Source organism: Chelon labrosus, assembly GCF_963514085.1.
Source record: "Chelon labrosus genome assembly, chromosome: 11".
In the NCBI taxonomy this organism is placed as follows: Eukaryota; Metazoa; Chordata; class Actinopteri; order Mugiliformes; family Mugilidae; genus Chelon; species Chelon labrosus.
Window position 1 is genome coordinate 1424750 of NC_140344.1, and position 16154 is coordinate 1440903.

Consider the following 16154-nt stretch of genomic DNA (forward strand, 5'->3'; position numbering starts at 1 on the left):
TTTAATCCAGTTTTGAGTTTTGGTATATTTTTTTTGCAATATATAGAATGCTGAAAACTGGTTTGTTCTAAGAAAAGAGAGAACATTTTACAACCAGCATTCCTTTTCTAGGCAAGTAAACAAAATGTAAAAGTGCTATTATTTTTGAAAAACTACCTTTTCCAAGTTTTTAGAAAGAAGTGGGAGGCACTTAGGTCAATTTCTGTGATGACAGACAATCATTCAAGCCAAACTTTAACATGCTAGGTCAGGCTTCATCTAGACTTCAATCAAACCAGTGCTGTAATGATCTAGACAAGATGAAATGCAGATGCATATGCTAGGAAATGAAGGTATCCAAATTATTAAGATAAGAAAATGAAACCATGCCAGACCAGTACAATTTGGTTAGTCACGTTTTAGGTAATGATACAATGCAGTATAGTCCAGTTGATTGTTGACCTGTGAAATACACATCACACCACTCAGGTTATTTAATTTAAACCCTTAAATATCAGGCAGCTGGATGCAAGGTATAGTCCACTCCTAATCCATGTTTACGTGGATTCATCATGATGTGATTCCAGACCAGACTTCTGTTCCAAGGTAATCCATTCCTTTCTGACCCCTTCTATCTACTAGTATTCGAGTAATGATCAAGTTCTACTCAGAATACATTTATTCCTTTCTTCTTGTGTCCATTTTCATCCCAGTACGTCCAGATAGACTGGTGTAGCTTTCATCAGAGTAAAGAGGATCTTCTGAATGTCCTTAATGTTAAGGCGCTGTTGTGGCTCCCTCTGCCAGCAGCCCAGCATCATATCATACACTTCCTTGGGACAGAGCCTGGGGCGCTCCAGTACCCTGCCCTGAGTAATACACTCTATTACCTGGAAAGACACAGAAATAAGTAGATAAACAAAACATTGCCTTGTTCCAACATTGTCTCCTGTCAAGTTCAGTGCAATGACTGTCGCAGAGTGCTGTGACATTTGGGTGACAACTGACATATGGAGTGATGACTTGCAAAACAGACAGATGAAGTGGCCATGGTGCTGTAGACATCACACAAAATGTTTCATACATTTGCTCACCTATTCAGTCTCGGAACACATTGTTAAGAGTACAGATGATCGTGAAAAAGCCATGGCCACTTCAGGCAGCTGTGTATTTAAAATGTTTTTCAATATTGAATTGGGTGTTTTGCAGAAATGTTGACTTGCTACCGACTGAGATCTATAGCTTGGAATTGTATTGATTTAAAATCTTCATTACACAACAAAGATTTAAATAATTCTTTTATTGTAACTCATTTAGTTCTGTCCCAATTCAATCCAAGTTTAAGGACGTGAAAACTGGTCAAATGGAAAGTCTACTTCCTGGAGTTTTCTTGGTATTGGTTGGTGATAACAAAGGTCAGTCCATACTCATAGAATATGTAAATGATAGTGTACCTCATTGTTGGCGAGCTGGAACCACGGCTGTTTGCCGTAAGTGAAGATCTCCCAAAGAATAACTCCAAAGCTCCAAACATCACTCTCCGTAGTGAACTTTCTGTACATGATGCTCTCTGGAGGCATCCAGCGTATAGGCAGCATGGTGTGACCTCCCACCTACACACATACATAGACACACACACAGACAGAGGTCTAAATTCTGAACATTCATCATCTTCTGTAACTGCTTGTCCTGTAAAGGATCACAGAGGGGCCGGAGCCTATCCCAGCTGTCATCGGGCAAGAGGCGGGGTACACCCTGTATAGGTCGCCAGTCTATCGCAGGGCAAAATTCTGAACATTAAATCAAAATTATAAATATCTTACAAACTAAGATCTGCACTTCTAAGGTCTTAATACACCCAGGTTTATGATTTGGACTTGACTTTGGAATTTATAATGCAAAATTCTAGTATATGACTCCACATTAGAATGGGTCAAAGGTTTTGATTATTATTGGTCCACATATAAAATATCTGTCATCAGAGACCTTCGGACAAACAAATAAACAAAAAATAATATCAAAACAATTATATGACAGTATATGTCTATCTTTAGAGTTATGGTTATATATCTAACTTATATATAATTTCAATATACAATTAATGGTTTTGATACTGATTCATGCCGAAATCAGGATTAACACAAAAAGCATACAGCATAATATATATACAATAATTATATATAATATTATTCATGTCTTTAGTTTTGCCTTTGGTACATTTTCAGGAAAATGCATGTATGAAAACAAAGCTTATGCGATCAGTCTTTTGATTTTGATAAGACCTTCATTCCTTAATCTCCTTGTACACAAATTTTTATATCCAATATAGCAGTTGTTTTCTGAAAATACTACAAATTTTTTTATTTTTAATTTTTTTCTGAACGCAGCAGTGAAATGCTTCGTTCAGCAACAACCAAATAAGGAAGGTTTCCCACCCCAAATCCTCCAACAGAACTTGTATAACTAGTTTTTCTATTTTGCACTGGATGCAAATCCAAGAACACATGTCAAGTACAGCTGGTGGTAAAAATACTTTAACTGTAACAGTCATTTATTTGATCTAGTAACTTATAACAAGAATAATCATTTGATATATGAAGCTCATTTCTAAAAACCCAGATGACTGAGAGTGTATAGATCATGGGTCAGTAACTTTAACAGGTGGGAGTCATCCTAATCATGAGAATAAATAGAAAACTACGCTGATCAGGCATAACATTATGACTACCTTCCTATTATTGTGTAGGTCTCCCTTGTGCCTCCAAAACAATTGTGACTCATCAGAGAATGGACATGGGCCTTCTGAGGGTGTCCTGTGGTGTCTGGCAACAGAATGTTATTAGTGGGGGCCTTTGGGTCCTATGGGTTGAGTTGAGGGGCCTCTGTGGATCATCCCACAGTTACTTGATCAGTTTGGGATCTAGTGAATTTGGAGGCCAGGTCAACACCTTGTGCTGTTCTTCATGTTTGTTTTTTTAGTTGTTCCTAAACCGTTTTTGTGTGTGTGTCAGGCTGCATCCTGCTGGGGATGGTGTGAGGTTGCTGCACTCACTCCCTCAACTGCCAGATCTTTGTTTATTTATTTGAATATTTTGTTTTATTTAGAATATTTCTTTGTGTTAACTAAATATGGATCCTGTTTAGTTTAATACATTCACTTAAGTTAATATATTTTCCTTCATGTGTTTGTTTCATTGGTGTTTGTTCTCTCTTTTGGAGGTTTTCCTGTCAGATCTGGTGTTTAAGAAGTGCGCACTTGAACGCCACATAGCCACCAGGTGTTTCCAATATAGACTGCACCATCTAGAATTCAGGGCAGAGAGGGGGATTACTTATTTTGTATTTTCTTTTGTTAAGCCTAATGACATTAATATAAGATTAAAATATTGTTTTGAAGTTAATGTATTTAGAATGTTTTCATTTAAAAACCTTTGTTTACATTTGTAGTTTCTTGGTTTGGTTGTTTTCATTTCTACCTTTGTACCTTAAAGATGGTTTAGTCAAAAGATATTTAAGATCATGTGTTGAGGCATTCACTTCCTTTTTGTGTGTGGGCTTGGGAACCTGGGATCATTGACATCTAGAATCACTGCTGCCAGCTTGTAATTTCCTTTTTTTTGTATTAAAGCTATCAGAGCCCTGAGTTCTGCTGTTTTGTGGTCATCGTTTTGGGGAACTTGTGAGTGCCTTTCGAAACACTCAAGGTCACCTTACAAAACAACATTTGTCACACAGTAGTCAATGTTATTTACTTCTCCTGTCAGTGGTTTTAATGTTTTGGATGATCAATGTACATATGCATTTGCAAAATATAGCAAGAACATGGAAAATCAATCAATGCATTATGTAAATAGCTCTGTAAACTGATTTGAGGCTTCTACAGACAATAACAGGTCACAGTATATGTCCTGCTGACCCGCTCTATACACACTGGGGCATCAGATGTGTATTGATCCGTCTCTGAAAATAACTAAAAGAAACTGAAAAAAGCTATTTTTTGCTGTTTATCTGACCATAGCAGTTCACTTTGAAAAAAAATGTGGCGCATACAAAGAATTGTACTTTTGAAGTCATCTGATAAAGGCATACCAGAAAATAAAGCAAGAGTAGTTATGTGTGAACAAGCTTACCCTGTAATAATCTGTGCTGTAAATGTCTCTGGACATGCCGAAGTCTCCTATTTTCACCAGAATGCCATTTCCCACCAAGCAGTTCCTGGTTGCCAGATCACGGTGCACAAAGTGTTGAGATGCCAGGTAGATCATTCCAGCAGCAATCTGACTTGCTATGTGAAGCATCTGGGACAGACCCAGCTCACCATTGGTCTGCAAAGGCTGCCCATCCACAAGGATCATGGCGTCTGGCCCATGGGCTCTGAGGAGACAGTTTCAGAGTCTGTTAGAAAGTCAGGGCATACAGCTGATATTATGCCAGAACTTAAATGGAAACTGAACAGTAAATATCATCCGAAGCACATAAAGTCACATGTTTAAACAGTGTGTGGGGGGGGGGGGGCAATCCCAGCTGTCATTGGGCGAGAGGCAGGGTACACCCTGGACAGGTCTCCAGTCTATCACAGGGCTAACACAGAGAGACAGAGAACCATTCATACTCACATGCACACCTATGGACAATTTAGACTCACCAGTTAACCTAACGAGCATTCGCAGGGAGAACTCAAAAGTCTCAGTTGGCCCATGGATTCGTACACAGAACCTTCTTGCTGTGAGGCACTGTTAACACCACTAACTAACTTAATCACTTAATACTTCTACTTGAAGTGGTAGAAGATGTGAAGGATCATCACCTGTTCTGCTGAACTGACCTGAGAAACTTATTGAGATCCCCGTGCTTCATGTACTCAAACACCATGATGAGAGGGTCTCCGTCCACACACACGCCGTAGAACTTCACTATGTGTTCATGTTGGAGGTTGGTCAGCAGCTCAGCTTCACGCTGGAAATCCTTCCTGGCTGCAAGCGTGGGGTCCTTCAGAGCCTGGAAAGAGAGTGAGTGAGAGAGAGCATTTCTTTTTATTTCATTATCTAATTATTTCCATAATTATCCAACTAATTATGGTCAGTTCAAAAGTTACAGTTTGGCAGTCATGGTGACAGTCCTCCCGCCTGTATACATCTGCAGTTGTACCCTAGTACTTGCTATGCAAATATTGCTCCCTCATGTAGGTGTCCTAAAGTTATATACTAATTATCTATCTTGACATTGACAAAAAAGGAAAGACACATAAAACAGGTTTAGTTCATCATGGACAGGTTAATGTTCTTAAAAATGTTAATGTTCTTTAAAATTCTGATGTTTCTTGCTTTGGAAATATTGTATTCAAAATGTTAGTTTTCTTGCAATATTTAATTGAATCACAAGAATTAGAATACCAAACGTATGCTCTCTCTTCCTGTTGACTCTCTGGTAGCCCACAGTAGATACAGTGAACACAATGTTTTCTCTGCCTACAGTCATTATCCTTATCACTTATCTACCTTAACACTACAGTATGCTCAGATATCTTTCTAAACACACAAGTTCTTGGGGTTCAAATAAGAGTGAAATGCAACTCAAGGATACAGCATGTCAAATTTCGCAAATGATAATAATGGTTTGAAACCCTCTGATTACTGTTAATAGCTTAAAAACACTACTGCTGCCATAGCTACTCCTGTGTTTATCTTTCTCATTTATCTTCTCTACTCACTCACACAGTTACATAAAGTATTTGCTTTTGCTATCCTTTTTTAGTTAGCAAAAGTAATGCTGACAATGAAAAACCATAAAATGTTTAATTACTCTCTAATTAGATACAGATATCAGGATATGTTTTGTAGATGGTCTGGTACATTAGGCACTTCACAGTCACAGTGACACATCTACAAATTCGTTCACACAAACACATTCACACACCAAAGTGTGACCGGGAGCAATGTGGGGTTCAGTGTCTTGCTTAAAGACACTTCATGTGGTCCATATACTGGGGATCGAACCGCTAACCCTCTGGTTCATGGATGACCCACTTTACATACATTTTTTGATTTCTCCACATCTAAAAGTCATCTTACACCACCCTCCCATTTTTGTGTCCTCTGGAAATAAAGAATTTTAATGACCCTTAAGCTTTATTATGAATGTATGCCTCAACCTGACAATCCACAAACTGAATTAAACATTGTGTGCATCATGCAGGCTCTGCAGTGCCCCATGAAAAGACAATTGACATTGTTTCAATAAGCTTCTGCAGTGTCGCAAGATTTATTTCCATCCAGTGTTGCATTCATTTTTCACCAAGATCTTGTATTGATGATGGGAGAGTCTGACCACTCCACAAAGCCTTCTCCAGCACATCCCAAAGATTCTCAATGGGTTAAGGTCTGGACTCTGTGGTGGCCAATCCATGTGTGAAAATGATGTCTCATGCTCCCTGAACCACTCTTTCACTATTTGAGCCAAATGAATCCTGGTATCGTCATCTTGGAATATGCCCGTGCCATCAGGGAAGAAAAAATCCATTGATAGAATAACCTGGTCATTCAGTATATTCAGGTAGTCAGCTGACCGCATTCTTTGGGCACATAATGTTGCTGAACCTAGACCTGAGCAACTGCAGCAACCCCAGATCATAGCACTGCCCCCACAGGCTTGTACAGTAGACACTAGGCATGATGGGTGCATCACTTCATCTGCCTCTCTTCTTACCCTGATGCCCCCATCAATCTGGAACAGCGTAAATCTGGACTCATCAGACCACATGGCCTTATTCCATTGCTCAAGAGTCCAATCTTTATGCTCCTTAGCAAACTGAAGCCTTTTTTTCCAGTTAGCCTCACTGATTAGTGGTTTTCTTAAGGCTTTTTTTCCGACCATTTACCCATCCAACACATGTTCTTATATAAATGTCAACCTTATATAAATTCCAACTGTCCAACGCATTTAATAATGCTAAATAATGCTTAAATCCAGGTGCCAACTTTTCTTTTTGGCCAGGCAGTGTATAATGGATTCTGTAATATCTTATATATGAAATGTGTGTGCGTGTGCGTGTGTGCGTGTGCGCGTGTGCGTGTGTGTGTGCGCTTTCCTCTATGCTCATCAGGGTGGCAGCACAAAGACACGTACAGTCTCTTACCTTAACAGCTACCAGCATTTTGTCCTTGGTAGGACTCAGGTTGTAGCATTCTGCCAAGAAGACCTTGCCAAAGGCTCCCTCTCCGAGCTCCCTCTTCAGAATTATATCTCGTCGTTTGATATGCTGAACATCTGAGAGAGACAGAGAAATACAGGAAATGGCTGACTGGCTGGCTGAGTGGTTTCTGTGAGTGGTGAACTTTAAACCTAATTAAAGGTATATAGGGGAGGTTGCCAGATGCTAAGCTGAAGCCACATTGAGCATGCATTCAGTTAGAGGCCCAGGAAAGGGTACATAAAGGAGATTATGACCAATGGCTACAGGTTTGCAGGCAAGAGAAACAACAGCTTGAATTAGAGGCCATGGAATTTAGGGTCAAAAGTTACCCCATACAGTTGGGAACACAGCACCTTTACAGACGATTAGTAGTTTGGATGTCAACAAAAAAATTGCCTCAGTGAGAGTCAGAGATAGTTTGCTTTGCTCAATATTCTTTAATTTTCATTCAACTGCCATTTATTCATCCATGCATATTAAAGTTCATGTATTCAAAACACTTTTGTTACAGTGCAGCCTCTACTACTTCTTAAAAAGTCATATCAAAAGCACAGAAAGATGATCAAAAGCAAAGCAAAATCCTTTATAAATTGTACATGTGAAGCTTTAATTATCTTATCAGTAGTTTACCATTTTGTTAGATGAAAGTACCCCAATGTAGAGGAAAACAATGATCTTAATGTATGCTCATTACATACTGCACTGTTCATAAAGTCCTAACTATTTTATTCCCCAAAGGTGAATTCTTCCTTCTTCATTGTGGATAATGTTTACATCCCACCCCGACTGGGGGTGCACTGCAAGCCTGTCTGGCTGTTTAGATAAGCGGTCTGGAATAAAAGGTCGAGTCGAGGTCAAGTGGTTGTTGTTGTCATTCCGATCCTATACAACAGATGCAGTACAAAGTAAAATGAAAAAACTCCAGGACTGCAGTGCAGCATAGGACTACACACAGCCAGGACAGAGGAACACAGAACAACACAGGGATGTGTCCTCTCCTCTCCCCACTGCTCTTCCCTCTACTACACCAACAACATCCAAAGACTGAGGTGGTTGAAGGTAACACTACGGTCGTTGGACTTATCTAAGATGGCAATGAATCTGTACATTAGTGGGAGGTTGAATGGTTGGTGCTCTGGTGCGGCCAGGTGAACATATTTTATACTTTTAAAACTTTTAAAATGCTTTAAATGTCATTTCAAAAGCACATAATAGCCACTGAAAAGCCTCTAACCCCTAGTATATCACATCAATGGCCCTGCTACACTATGGCTCAGCCCACTTGCAAAGCCACAGCAACTACTGTAACTGCTGTAATTCCAAGGCAAATAGTCAGCCTTTTCTAATTTGCTATTTAAATCTTATAATTGGCTTCTTCTTTCCAAATGAAATTCTAAGTTCACTACTTTGTTTGTCATAGTTTAATTGAACAGGTATACAGTACCAGAGATTTCTTATATGTTGTAAGGAAGGATGTTTACATTTGATTTTTAAATGAAGAACTGTCAAAATACACTGAGTAGCACATCAACACATGTATTTATAATAACTAAATAAACACTCACATGTGGTAGGTTTGCTGCAGTTGTGTCCATGTTTGAAGTACTGTGGATTCTCTATAACAGGGATCCTGCTTAATCCAATAACCACTGCGTCCGGCCCCGATTCCAGTGTACACGGGGTGATAATCCCATGATTCACATGATGAAGGGGACTGGCAGAGTCTTCCTCACCACTTATCACTGCTACTGGACCTGGGAAAGAGAGGCACATTTAGACTGGACTAATCTCTCTTTATTGTCAGAGACACAGGCTGATTAGATAATTGTTTTTTCAATTCACAATTCAGACACTTCTACCATATAGATCACACTGAAAGGCAGGGATGGGTTGCAGGAATGAATATAATGCAGGGAGAATGGAAGGAATGACAGTATGATAGTTGGTTGAGTGATAAACAATGGATCCCAGCAATCAATAAGCAAACCACCAGACAAGAATCATCTCAGACACACTCTCAGATTCCCAGTCAGTAAATCATGTTTTCAATAAAGTTCAATAAACCTTTCTAATAAAGTTATTATTCAGTCGGTGACTCACCAAGACTACAGCATACTTGCCCATTGTATCATTCAGTCAACTAATTGTGATCCTATTTAAAACCTATTAGAGATTTGCATTGTTCTAAAGGCTTACTATTAAATCAAAATGTAACACAAGTGGAAAGAAGCTTTGTCATTAATGACTAATTTGTTTACAGCATACAAGAAACTGGTCTAACATAATCCACTTCAATTATATTTGATTCACGGTGCAGAATACAACACAATCAGAGAGGAGAAAGATGTTTAGGTATTGAGAAAAGTTCAGAGAGAGAGTTAAGAGAGGGTGTTTAAAAATAGAAGAAGAGCTTCAGAACCAGAGCAGAGGACTGGTGAAGAGGGAACCAGGGCATAATTTGTGCTTTCTGTGCTGTGCCACCTATTTATGAAGATCTGGTATCTCTTGTGGTGAAAATAATAATAATAAAAAACATAAAATAACAATATACTGTATATTTTAATGCACATACCAATTCCCAAGCGACCCAGATGTTTAATGAATAAAGTCTTTCTGGACTTCTAGATCTAAAAAGTTCAAATGATCAAAATAATTACAAGCAACTATTGTATATTCCTTTCTCTTTTTTTCTGCTGTATCTGTTCTGGTGGTGTTCTAATTGAATTCGACCCTTGATCACTTTCACACTCCTATAATACAGTTGTTAGATTGAATGGTGTATATGTGCAACCCCCCTGTCTGGAGACTCTGCTCTTGGGTGTCAACACACCAGCTGAAAACTTCTGAAATGGGGTCATCAGTATTCTTGGGTAGAACCAAACACACTGACACACTGTTAATATTTCTGACACAGTTGACTTTTACAGCTGACAGTGACAGACACGCGATGAGAGAGGAAAAAGAATAAAAAACATCAACCTTGGAAACCATGAATAAAGCGATAAAGAAAGATGTGGAGGAAAGAAACAGGCAGTGTGAGTAAATGGAAGGCTGGGTCTCAGCAGGAAAAGACATTGACAACAATTATATGTACTCTATATCCCTTCTTAAACTGAATACAAATAACAAAGGTTCAATCATGCATTCTTAACCTTTCAGTCAAAAATAAGCTGATGTCTGTGATCTGTGTGATGAGTAGATTTACCCATGAAGCTATAGCAAATCTGTGAGGTTTTGAGTCCAACTTTGCAGAACCTTTTCACATGAATGATTGATTGATATTTGATGAAAATGATCAGATGATTGACGGATTCAGTAAACTTACTAACCATAAGGCCCCTTTGTCCTGTTAAAAACTGTGCAAATTGAAGAAAAATGGACAGGAAATGGTTTCTCTTTAGTTACTCTTTATAACAGACTTGTTGGATGTTTGTTGTATGCTGTGAATATCAAAAGATATTAAGTAAATTGCAAGACATGGAAAAATTCTTGTGTCACCGAAACAGTGTGGCTTTTTAGTTTAACCCGCTAGCAACAACATTTTTGTCAAAAACAAAACTCTCTCTTAAAAGGGACACTGTCCTCTAACACAGAAAGACATACCTTATAACAGAACGTGAACATGCCCTAACTACCAGTCATGCTGAATTATGTGCCTAGAGTTTGGTATGCAAGATTATTTTTTTGCGTTAAGAACTGTCACCAGTGTGCCATATTAAGTAGTTTGTTGAAGCACACAATAAGAGAATACTAAAGCGTACACTGACTCGGCTAATATAGAGATGTTGGGAATAAAATAGCCCATAAGCTACAAGATGTCACCTTCTGCATGAGTCTGGGGCTCACCAGGTGTAAAAATCTGTGACTGAGGTCACAGGTTAAATGTAAGTTAATGAGAGCAGATTGTTGCAATTTGCATCCCAAACCAATTTATGTTTGGACTTAATTCAGCAGAGGCCAAAGCACAAACTGCAAATATTTACTAAGTAATCAGTCAAGCTAGCAGAGCTACCGTATAAGAATGTTACTATGCCATATCTGTTGTAAGCACCAAAATACATAGAACAAGCCGAGCTATGATGATTTGATTCACTTCTATCTCACTCTGCAGAGACAGATTTAGGTATGAGCCACATGGGCAGCCAACCAGGGCGGCATATTATCAGGATTTGGCAACTCCAAAATAAAAAAAATTTAAAAAGCGAAAAAAACTAATGTATTTAATTTGTTTGGATTGTTTTTCTATTACCCTGCAGGCTGCATTAATTTGATATGATTTTACTTTGTCTGTTGAAGAGGGGGACCAACTTTTGGACATTACACCACAAAACACAGTCAAATGAACTACATATTCATTCATTCAGTATCCTGTTAATATAGGACCGTAATTTCACTGAGCGAATTTTATGGTTTGTTATCAATACTTAAGTTAATACAAAAGCATTGCACACCATCAAGGTGAATTGGTTTAGTCCAGACTGTTGACTGATGGGTAATGTAGTGATTCTCCACTGACACATTAACACCATGGAGTAGAAGAGGTCAAAGTCATCAGGTGCCCAGGTTTGGAAAAAAAGAGAAAAGAAGAGGAGGAAAAGAAGGTGCAAGAGATAAAGATTTGGACTTAAACCTTGTAAACAATGGTCTGACATACTTGCTCTTAACTAACCTCCATTCTAATAAACCATTTCAAGGTCTGTGGAGCTGTAACACTGTTAACAGTACAAACACCGCACCTCCCTCCAATACTTATTGTGAATCCATTACCATGACAATAACCCAAAAGTAGTAAAAGTCATAACTTAATAGATTTGAATAGATATGATATTCTGCCTATGCCTGTGTGTTGACATTATGGAAAACTATTTGATAGTTTTTGATTTTGGATATACATTTTAAAGTCAAGCCTAATTGCAATATTCACTGTGTAATCATTTCTACATTCTAACATTAAAAAGAATGATCTAATCTGAGGTGCTCTTAATTTGCAATTTCTTGGGCTGGTAACTAATGAATTTATCCTCTGCAGCAGCATAGTTGAGTGGTTCTTTTGTTTACTACATAATTATATATGTGTGTTCCTTCATGGTTTTGATGTCTCAATATTAATCTACAACGCAGAAAATGATAAAACAAACAAAAAACATTGAATGAGAAGGTGTGTGACATTTTTCCAGTCATGTATCTATTGTATCCACTGTTGTATATACGCAGTGAGATAAACACATTATAATTTAAATGCTCCAACTCTGTAGGTTTCAACAGTCGCAGGTTTCAACAGTCAAATCCAAATGGCAGCTTTTGTAGAAGTAAAATTGTGTTTACCTTTTCCTAATACAGTTCTGTCCTCAGTGTGAACATTCCAAAATGCACCAATGTCTGCTTTCATGTCCGGAATCATAGCACACTCCTCTGGTGGGACTCAAATACCGGTCGTTCCAAAGTAAGTAAGTGAAGAAACTCCAACGTTAAAATAGCTGTAAGTACCTATGCCGATCAGTAGCCAGGAGTACTATATGTACTGGAGGACTCCTGTACTTCTGCTCATGAAGTTAGGAGAGTTGTACAAAAAAAAACAAAAGTCCATATCTATCTAACATGCAGCAAGGAACACTCTTCAGATTTCCTTTAAAACTGTGCCTTTTTGTCAGTCTTTTCAAAATGCTGTCTATGACTATGAATTCATAATATCCCATACTGTACACCCTGCAGATGAGGAAAAACACACCAGGTCTTTTGTGGGAGTGAGTCAGAGCCACAGCACAAATTTCTAATTAATAAGGTTTGCACTGAAAATAGAAACCTCAAATGAGGTTGGTGGCACATTGTGATGTTCATGTAGAGCTAAATATGAACAGTTTAGAATGAGCTCTAGTGGGTTACTGATGAAACCTGCGACAGGCTGTAACATGTAAACAACGGATAACCTCCTCGCCGAGTTTAGCAGAAATTTAGTTTGGCGTATATTTAGGATTTTGTTCTTCACCAAAAGACAATAACCATGCAAAACTGTGGAGCTATCTCTTCAGAGAGAACTGACTCATCGACCTTTCTTTTTCTCCCTCTCTCATCCTTTTTGATCCCTCTGTGGAAATGAGTCATCAGATAAGAGGCCTGGTGAAACTAGAATGTGCTTTGTGCAGTTTATTTTCACCAACATTAAGCTTTTATAGTCTTCAAACAGTCTCTTCTACCCCCCCCCCCCCCCCATGGGCAGACATTATCTCCAAATATTAATACATTTTTATGCAGCTGAGCAGCTAACTTGTCTTTTCTTTGGGTCAATTTTTGCAGTGAACATCTGTCGTGACCAGCTAAAGTGCAGTTTAGGTCAGGTTAGGATGATTCAGTGGTGTCAGGCTGCTAAAATCCTATCCAGACTGGAGAGTTATTGCTGTTGTTGGTGTTATACCTGTCCTCATTTATTGAGTTATTGTTGTCATGCACCACCGTGAATGCCTTTGTTAGTTTTAAGCAGTTGCAACTCTATGCTCAAATCACCCTCAAATTTATTTCTACATTAAGTCAAAGAATAGGTGAAATCATTTAATGAGGTGATTACAAAAATATTAAATCAATCCATGACTTTTGCGCTGTGAGTACACAGTGTCACTTCTTCCTTCCAAAAATACTGGTGCTGATCTTTACAGCTCCATATCAGTCAAACCTTTAAGCTTAATTCAAGATCAGTCACAAACTGAGTCCAAATAAAGACATGGCAAGACTGAGAAAATAGAAAGTACAAAGTTCTTACCTTTAATGCCAAACTTGGATCGTCGTCCATACTTGTTGATGACAAGAAAGAGTACTACCAACATCACACAGGCAAAGCCCGCCATGCCTACTGCTACAGAGACCTGCAAACAAGGTTGGGTGGGTGGAAGGTGAATAGAATACAATATATGTCTTTGACAAACATCTGAAAAATGAAACAGAGGATATTGTTTTTGTGGAGAAAGGACCTCAGCAGGTTTTTAAGTTGCTGATGTTGATTGGCCTGGATCCCTGTAGTTTAAGATTATGTTTTTACTATGTTTAACAGATTTTCCAGTATAACAACAAAAAACTATTTCCTGAAGTAAACCTTATGTTTATTGATTGACGCATCACAATGTTTACTGAAAAAGCCCTAAACCAAATGTCAAAAGTGAGGAAAATTCTTTCATAGACACTCTAGCACTTGAGAGACGCTAATTCAAAATTCCCCCAAGTGACTGAGTCTTTGTGACTAATTCCAAAATTCAAGTCAAAATTTCTGCAAATCAGTCACCATGTTTATGCAGTTCATGCAAAATTTCGTTGTGTTCTCATAATGTCAATAAAGACTCTTGATTCTTGATTCTTGATGTTTAATACTTTACTTACCCCAAAAGCATCTTCTTCAGGTTTGTGAGTTTCTGCAGTTGGAGTCACTGGTAGAAAAGAAAACACAGGAAGACCACTGAAGCAAACAGTTTGTTGTTATTCACCTGCATTTTATTTTATTTTAAATATTGCCACTAATGTATATCATCGTAACAATTGGCAGCTACTTGAAGCAAACTGAGTGAAAGCGACTATTGTTTGTGTTTTTTATTTAGGTTATACCACATCACCTAGTTCTTTCCAAAAACAAACAAACAAAAATGATTGATGTGAAAAATAAAGTAGTACTATCAAGTGCCTTGCTCCACTTTAACATGTATTTCTCAGAAACATTATCTTCAATATCAAATGTTTATACATAAAAGAAATCTGCAATACCAGTTGGACGTGTTGTTTTATGCACTATTATCCTTTCACAACATGCCTTTTTGAATTAATAAATAGTATGCCATCTGTCAGAGCTGGCGTGTTAATGTGTGTTTGACGTTGTTGTTTGCAGTGAATTATTATTACTAGTGCAGTGCCCGTCGGAAGTATGTATTCCTATAGTGGGAGCCTACAGGTGCTGTGTATGAGGATTAGTGGAAATATTAGAGCGGAGAAAATCTATTTTACCGATATATTTTACATTTCTTATCCAAACAACGTCAAACTTAGCAATGCACATCTTCGTGCCCGTAGCGAGACACCTGCCCAGTTTCAAATCAATCGGGCCAACGGTTCGCGAGATATGCGTGCCACAGACACACACACACACACAGACACACACACTCACACACACACACACACACACACACAGACGCTTCTTGATTTATAGATGGATGGCGGACTACATGCTAGTTTCCCTGCCGGAGAAGATATTGAGCCTATTAGGGTTACCAGGGCAAAATATCATTTCTCCTTGAGTTTGGTTTCTTCTAAAGCCGATTTGTAAACAGTGCTCAAGATTTGTGCGCATGCTCCGCCTCTTCCTCTCATAACATAATGTCCCATACCGTATCAGTCTCAGAAGATGATTGGGGATGAAGAACGTTTTTTGAGGAGTATCGGGATGTAGAGGACATTTTTAAAAGGCGCGGGTTATGTGAGCAGCGCTGTGTGTGGTGTCTGTCTCTAGGCAACAGTGACAGGGGGAGTGGCTACAGTCAGACGGAGCAGAAGAACGGTAAATGAGTAAATGCTTGTTTTAACGATATCTTTAGTGTTTATGGTCCAAAAACCAAAAACCGAAACTTTGCACTGCACTCCCGGGAACCATTGGGAAGATACATAGCAAATTTGAGGTGGATCGGATAAGTGGTTCGAGAGCTATGCGTGGAACAGACAAACAGACAAACAGACACACAGACAGACGCTCCTTGCATTATTAGATAGATTACACTATGTAGAATTAATGGCTTTTGTAAATAGATACATAGTCTGAACATTGCTGCACATGTGTTTGTAAAAATCTGAATCTGAATCTTGAAACTTGCACTGTTCTTTGAGTGGTGACTTTACACCATCCATTTAGAGATCCCTCTGACCACATATTTGCTGGCTTTTAAAGGGATTTTTGGCAGCATTCTCTCACAGCTCAATGTCCAATCATATGTATTTAATAGGTTGTATTGACAGA

General features: G+C 38.5%; 1 protein-coding gene across 1 annotated transcript in view; it reads right to left on the reverse strand.

The window, feature by feature from the left end:
• Positions 1–618: 618 nt before the first annotated feature.
• The window catches only part of LOC311496231 (NT-3 growth factor receptor-like), a gene marked incomplete at its 5' end in the record, with an annotated part of 44688 nt that continues 29152 nt past the window's right edge, over positions 619–16154 (reverse strand). Inside the window, 8 exons of the mRNA XM_084555993.1 lie at positions 619–869; positions 1434–1592; positions 4110–4353; positions 4805–4977; positions 7115–7245; positions 8737–8925; positions 13926–14028; positions 14537–14583. Coding sequence (XP_084412119.1) covers positions 684–869; positions 1434–1592; positions 4110–4353; positions 4805–4977; positions 7115–7245; positions 8737–8925; positions 13926–14028; positions 14537–14583 — 1232 coding nt within the window. The 3' untranslated portion in view covers positions 619–683. The remainder of the gene's footprint in view (positions 870–1433; positions 1593–4109; positions 4354–4804; positions 4978–7114; positions 7246–8736; positions 8926–13925; positions 14029–14536; positions 14584–16154) is intronic.